Source organism: Solenopsis invicta, chromosome 3 (assembly GCF_016802725.1).
Source record: "Solenopsis invicta isolate M01_SB chromosome 3, UNIL_Sinv_3.0, whole genome shotgun sequence".
NCBI lineage: Eukaryota > Metazoa > Arthropoda > Insecta > Hymenoptera > Formicidae > Solenopsis > Solenopsis invicta.
The window spans coordinates 4,295,689-4,302,846 of record NC_052666.1 but is presented as its reverse complement, the minus strand read 5'-3'; the positions used below and the strand labels follow the sequence as shown (position 1 = coordinate 4,302,846).

Below are 7,158 nucleotides of genomic sequence, written 5' to 3'. Positions count from 1 at the left end.
ACGGTCGCCACAACTCTTTTGATTTTCTTGACCGCTTCTACGCTCCTACAAATCAGTCGTATCCTACTTCTGGGATAGACCTTCTCGGATTTGTAAAGAGAAAGAGGCGGGGGGGGGAAATTAATAATAATTTACGAGACTCATCTTTTCACCCATGCTTTTTTAACAGATGGTCTGGGTCGACATAGCCCTGGTCTCGATTTATTTCCCATTTTATAAAACAAACTATTTTCTACAATGTACGAATTACACGTAATACGTTTCTTCGTGTCACACAAATGTCTATTTAGGCTGCGGTCCGATTCACGCTCACAGCGCTCACTGTACTCACGACGCTCATGATCGGTCCGATTCGTTAGCATGCTTAAGGCGCTTGACGACAATAAACGTTTCGGACCACTTGTAAACGCTACTCATAGGGATATAACCTAATATACCTAGCGTAAGTAAAGTTTAATTATTTTATTTTTTAAAACACTAATAAAATCTTATAATAAATAGAATTGTAAAAAGTATATTTAATAATTTTTTATAATAAAATTAGTTACCTAGATGATATACAATATTTATTTTAAAAATTTATTAAAATATTTTATAAATATTTTTGTACTCTTAGATTAAACAGATCATAAATATTTATAATAAACGTTTAGTCTATATTTTAATATTTTATACAATATTTATTATAATATTTATTGTAATATTTATAATAAATATTTATGATGTGTTGAATGTAAGATCATAAAAATATTTATCAAATATTTTGACAATTATTTTTATAATATTCACATAATTATTATAAATATTTTATAAACATTGTGTGTTGTTTAGATAAGGAGGCCTTACTCAAATATCTTATTAATTTTAGAAATCAGCCTCGAGGAAAGAAAAATAAATATTCAGTGTAAGGTCGCAGCATTACAATTGATGGAAATTGCTTTAGAGGAGTCTGATAGTGAGGATTTGAATCGTTTATTTTATTCATCTTCAAGCGATGATGAGGAAGCTATAAAAAATTTGCATGCTGCTTTAATTATAAGTAAACAAAAAAAAATTGAACAGAAGACCTCGGATTCAAGACTTTATAGAAAGAGTTATCTCAGGGTACACAGCACAAGAATTTAAAACACATTTTCGGTATGTTATTTTCATTTTGGTTGCTAATCTTATATTTATTGTCATAATTAAAATCTTAGCAAACTTTATGACTCTCCTGTTGATTTTTCGAATAGATTACTTCCAACGACCTTCGACCATGTTTTAAGATTGATTGGACCAAGTTTGACTTCTACAAAATCAGTTGCAGGTAGAAAGCCTATTCCAGCAAAAAAGCAATTGTTAATGGCTTTTTGGATGATTGCTACACCAGACTCATACAGGTTTATTGCAATCAATATACTAGTTTTTTAAAAATAATTGTTAACAAACGAAAATGGATTAAAGTGGATTCAGATGGATTCAGATTTTCACGAATGCGTACTTCTGAAAATCTAAATTTATTTTAATCCATTTTAATTCATTTTCGTTTGCTGGGAAAACATTTGAAATAAATCATGGCTTTCAGATCTGTGTGTATGAAATTTGATTTGGGAAAGGCGACGGCAATTCGCGCTATGAGACGAGTTACATACGCCTTGCAGCTCCTCAAATTATTCAGTGGCCTCAAGGAAGAAAAGCTACTGAAGTAATGATAGCATTTGAGCGTGTGAGTGCATTTCCACGTGTAATAGGAGCCATAGATGGCACTCATGTAGAAATACGATCTCCCCGGGATGATAATCATCAAGCATACATTAATAGAAAAGGATACGCATCAATTCATGTGCAGGTAACGTTTCATGAGAAATTAATAAATATAATAGTCTGTAGAATATGTAATCTGTAAATGTAAATTTTGTTTTATTTTCAGGCTGTGTGTACCCAAAATTTATTATTTACAAGCATGTTTGCTGGGAATGCTGGCTCTGTGCATGACGCACGAATTTTTCGAATTTCTCCAGTGGCTCGGTACTTTGAGAATCCAGAAAAATATTTCTGTAATGATAGTCATCTTGTTGGTGATGCTGCATATGGTATACATACCAATATGATGGTCCCGTTTAAAGACAATGGTCATTTGAGCCTTAAACAAAAGAATTTCAACTTTTGTCACTCATCAGCTCGAATGGCAATTGAAAGGGCCTTTGGTGTTTGGAAAGCGCGATGGAGAAGTATTTTAGATTGTTTACCCATGATTACGTTAGAAAAAATACCAGAATACATATTGGCAACTGCAGTCTTACATAACATTTGTATCATAAATAATGATTTATTTGATATAAATAATATTGATGTGCCAAATCAAAATCAACACATTCAGCACGGAATATTAATATCGGGTAGAACAAATGAAGGCAACAGAAAACGACAAAGAATAATGAACAATTTGGTAATGAGAGATAATGAACGTGTATTTGCGTAATTTATAAAATCTTTTTAATGTATTAACTCTTATAAACTATTTCCTCATCAACTAAATCTTTATAAAAATGAATAAATGTATGCAAATTAATTTGAATCAGTCTTTACATTTTTTTATTGTTGTGTGCACCTATCCTAGTATACCTTTATACTTAAACATAAAAATACATAAAAAAAATTTAAAATACATAGATATTATGTTTAAACAACATACATAAAAAAAAATAAAGTTCATAGATATTATGCTTAAACCAATATCACAATTGTCATATCTATTTTAAAACGCAGAATAATTAATAAAATCACAGTAAGTACAATGGTAAGTAGCAAGAAATACATAAAATATAAAATGAAAATAAATGAAGAAAGTGACTAAAAATAAATATTTTGAATACAATAAAGTTAACTTAAAAATTGCACACAATATAGGAACTCAAATCTTTCATGTAAAAATAGTTAGTCAAATAATTTTTTGCCTGAAATAGCTTCGCAGAATGTTTTCATTATATCCATTTTCTCTTTTCTTTTTGTTCTTTTAGTTCTTGCAATATAATTAATTGCCTTTCCTCTTTTTTCTTCTCTCTCTCCTGTCTATCTTCTTTCATTTGTTTCACAAATTCATCTAAAAGTTTATCAGATTTTAATTTTTTAATTGCAGGTTTCTTGATATTGCTATTTTCATCTGTTGAATTTGCAAGAGATGAAGGTCCAGAATCTGATGCTGTTGCTTTCGGATTTGCCCATCCTGATTTTCCAAATAATTCATTCATTCTCTAAAAATAAAAAAAATTATCAGTTACATAAACCTATTTGTGTGTAGAAAAAGAATTTAAGAAGAACATTTATACATTGTAGATAAAATATACCTCAAAATATTGCCATGACTTTCGATCATTTCCAGATATATTATTGTGGTCTATGATTTTTCTATATATTTTTTTCATGCTATTCATTTTTGACTGACATTGTGGTCCTGATACTGCAATATTTGGATCAACTTTATTCATCTCGCTTGCAATATTTTCCCAGATTTTAGAATGACGTTTTGTTCCCGAAGAGAATTCATTCATTCGTTCCTCATATTTCTCCAGGAGTAAGTATACAGTCTTTGATGACCATATAAATAAAGTTTTTTCATTATCTATAAGATATCCAAGAAGTCATTGATTATAAATGTCTAGCTTATGTGTACAAAACAAATTGGAAAAGTTAAAAAGCTAAGAAACGAATGAAAAACAAAGGATGTTGAGAAACGTTAATAATAATTTAATATCGATAAAAGTCAAAACAATTCACTAAGACTTCTATTTAATATCAATTATTTATCTCAATATATTTTTTTTTTTTCTTAATTTTTTAATTTTCTCAATTAATAATAACAAAATTACTTAGCATCATTAAATTTATACTCACCAGTTGACTCTTCAACATTTTGTGTTGAAGTGTGCGGTACTGAGTATACAGTATCTGATTGTGCAGATGTGATGTCCAGAGAATCATTTACCTCTGAGATAGATGAGCACGGGACAGGAGATAAATCTTTTTCCATAAATGTATTACAAAGGTCAAGTCTCTCATTGGTCTTGCTAATTTGTGTTTTCTTCTGCCTTGCATACTCTTTATTAACTAAGTCTAATATAAAAACACTATCTAAATTTTTTATTAAAAGAAAAACAAAAACATTAAAATTATTCAATTGTGCAATGTTTTCTTATGAAGTCACTATTTATTTTAATTTTAGTTTTTCTAACCTGTAGTTGCTCTTGCAGCTTCTACTTCTGTTAATTGAAATGTAAATGTTTTCCCAATATCCTCTACAAAAACTGAAAAAGGCACACGATTGATTTTTTGTACGTTCATTTTTAAAGAAAGTTAAAGGAACAATATAATTTTTAGAAAGAGGCACTGAGTTCTATGTTGCGTGAAGAATCGGAACACAAAATAAATATTGACAATGCAGGCTGTAATGACAGTCGACTGTGATTCAAAAACTATTTCCCGCACAAATGACGCAAACGCTCACGTCGACCCACCTCGGAACCATGGTCACCGTGAGCGCGTGACGTCACAAATTCATTACGTCACTTCGCTCGCAGAAAATGCTCAGGAAGTGAATCGGACCAACCGTGAGCGCGCTGATAGCGCTGTAAGCGTGAATCGGACCGCAGCCATAATAAAAACTTTTATTATTTTTTCACAGTTCTATACACATTACTCGTATAGTACACTTTTCAGTCGTACTGTACACGCGATGTGTATCAGGTCGCGCGACAACGAAAGACGTGAACTCAAGTCGATGACTGCTGACCATCTCGTCGTTGTTTTGTTTACGCGCATCAACCGTTAGCAAGATTATGCGACTATCTTTGCGCATGCATGTAACCAATATTGTCCATTTAATTTGGGTTTGAAGAATGTGTCAATTCCTAATGCCGTTTCTAGTTTTCATTTTTTAGCTATCTTATTGTAACACATTCTCAGAAACGGGACTATTCCAAGATTAAAGTTTTTAGTGTGTGATTCACAATTAAAATGTACATATTGGTACACATTTATAAATTTAGCATAAAAATATTATAACAAATATATATATATACACTACTCAAAAGAAAATAGGGAACACTTTCCAGACACCAAAAATTAGGCTATTTTCAAATGACTGTAACTCGGTGAAAAATCATCGTAGATAAAAAATAAAAAAAGCATTTTGAAGCTTGAAGATCCAACTTTAACGCTCTATCAGCAGATTTTCAAAATTCTTTTAACTTCCTTGTCTTATGCAGTAAAAAAGCACACCCTGTTTTGTTCCTTAAAATTTCGTATTTTTGACACTTTGCAGCTCGACCAACAAATTTTTTTCGAACAATTCAAGTAAAGCTTCATAAACTACAACATTTTGCCTACAAAATGCTTTTTTTAAAATTTCTCTACGATTTTTTTTGACCGAGTTACGCTACTTTGAAGCTAAACCTGCATTTTTTACAAATGATATCCGTACTCCGTGAAAAATCATCGTAGACAAAAAATCAAAAAACCATTTTAAAGCTCGAAGTTCCAGCTTTAACATGCTGTTAATGGTTTTCAAAAATTTTCTCAATTTCTTAGTACTATGCCCCAAAAAAGATACACTGTTTTTTCCTTAAAATAACGTATTTTTAACAGCCTGTAGCTCAATAAAAAAATTTTTCTCGACAAATCCAATGCAAGTGCCATAAAGTATGACATTTTCTCTACAAAATGCTTTTTTTAAAGTTTTCTCTACGATTTTTTTTGACCGAGTTACAAGACTTTGAAGATATACATTTTTTACAGTACATTTTTCGGAAAAATAACGTCTACCGCCGACATTAGCATTACCCAATGTGCACCACGTGGAGGTTGTCGGTCGGATTTTTGCACATCGTGTGTGTGTGTGTGTGTGTGTGTGTGTGTGTGTATGTATGTATCACAGCAGAGATAAGGACCCCGCAGTTCGTCACTTCTGCAGTATTTAATGACTCCAAACCCTCTCTGCTGTGTGTGTATGCGCTCGCGCGCATGAGAGTTCAATAGTGTGTATTTCCTCCTCTCTGATCAATTACTGCTTGCAAGCGTTCTCGCATATTTATACATCTTGCAATACGATCTTGCGGAATGTTGTGCCAAATTTCCGTTAAAATTTCTCCCAATTCTTCTAAATTTCGCGGCTGTTCCTCGCGACGCCTTAATCGTCGTTCCATTTCATCCCAAATGTGCTCGATTGGATTTAAGTCCGGGCTATTGGCGGGATGATTTAACAGTCTAATTGCGTGTCGTTGAAAAAATCGTTGCGTTATATTCGCCGTATGAGGTCGAGCGTTGTCCTGCATAAAAATAAAGTTCCGACAGGTTCGATTTAATAGCAAAACGTGTGGTCGTAGAATATCGTTGATATAACGAACACCCGTCATTGCCGGAGGTGGCAGGATCACTAGATCACTTCGTCTTGTAAGTGATATACACCCCCACACCATCACGGAACCGCCGTTGTAGGATCGTATTGGCATAACGCAACGTCGATCATAGCGTTCATTTCGTCGATGCCAAGTACGTATACGAGCATCATTGTCATAAAGGCAAAAACATGATTCGTCGGAGAAATATACATTTCTCCAATCCTGTGAACTGTAAACATATAGTCGTCTTAGTCTAAAAAAAATCTCTTTTTAGACAAAGATGACCATATGTAAACATTGCATGCTCAATACAATAAAATTTTGTTTAGTACGCCGGCGATTCTCGCAGTGTGATAAGCGACACGGAATTTTCAAAATGCCGCGTAGACATTTATCGGCCGTAGAAGTTGCACGCATAATTGCGCTTTTGCAACAAGGTTTTAGTATGCGTTATGTGGCGCAAGATATTGGTGCATCTTTGTCCGTAGTGAGTAGAGCTTGGTTACGATATCAAGACACGGGAAATTACACGAGACGTGAAGGTAGTGGTCGTTCTCGATTAACGACAAATAGACAAGATCGAGCCATTGTTCGTTATGCATTAGAAAGACGAATAATTACCGCAAGAAACATTCGTAATGACATTCATTTGCGCCATGTGTGCGAACAAACAATTCGCAACCGTTTGAGAGAAGCCGGTCTTCGTTCTCGTGTTCGTGCACAAGTACCAAGACTCACACTCGTACATCGCCAAGTACGTTATCAATTTGCGCGCGATCACATA

At 33.1% G+C, this 7,158-nt stretch overlaps 1 protein-coding gene and 1 long non-coding RNA gene across 2 annotated transcripts; one reads left to right on the top strand and one right to left on the bottom strand.

Moving 5' to 3' along the window:
* The first annotated feature begins 295 nt into the window (after nt 1-295).
* On the top strand, nt 296-1,306 carry LOC120357199. The gene is made up of 3 exons (XR_005574379.1): nt 296-442; nt 869-1,137; nt 1,233-1,306. It is a non-coding gene; the product is annotated as an uncharacterized LOC120357199 (long non-coding RNA).
* Nucleotides 1,307-2,429: 1,123 nt separating this feature from the next.
* On the bottom strand, nt 2,430-4,422 carry LOC120357198. Its single transcript, XM_039447109.1, has 4 exons — nt 4,212-4,422; nt 3,874-4,110; nt 3,327-3,601; nt 2,430-3,233 (listed from the first exon to the last, which is right to left on the bottom strand). Exons 1-4 carry the CDS (start codon nt 4,318-4,320, stop codon nt 2,964-2,966), a joined length of 891 nt encoding a protein of 296 aa, XP_039303043.1. The 5' UTR covers nt 4,321-4,422; the 3' UTR covers nt 2,430-2,963.
* Between the last annotated feature and the right edge of the window lie 2,736 nt (nt 4,423-7,158).

Coding starts and splice junctions, on each gene's coding strand:
- LOC120357198 (XM_039447109.1), bottom strand. CDS start 4,320: ATGAACGTACAAAAAATCAATCGTGTGCCTTTTTCAGTTTTTGTAGAG. Junction 3,602..3,873: donor AAATGTTGAAGAGTCAACTG/GTGAGTATAAAT, acceptor GATATCTTATAG/ATAATGAAAAAACTTTATTT. Junction 3,234..3,326: donor AGTCATGGCAATATTTTGAG/GTATATTTTATC, acceptor TTTTATTTTTAG/AGAATGAATGAATTATTTGG.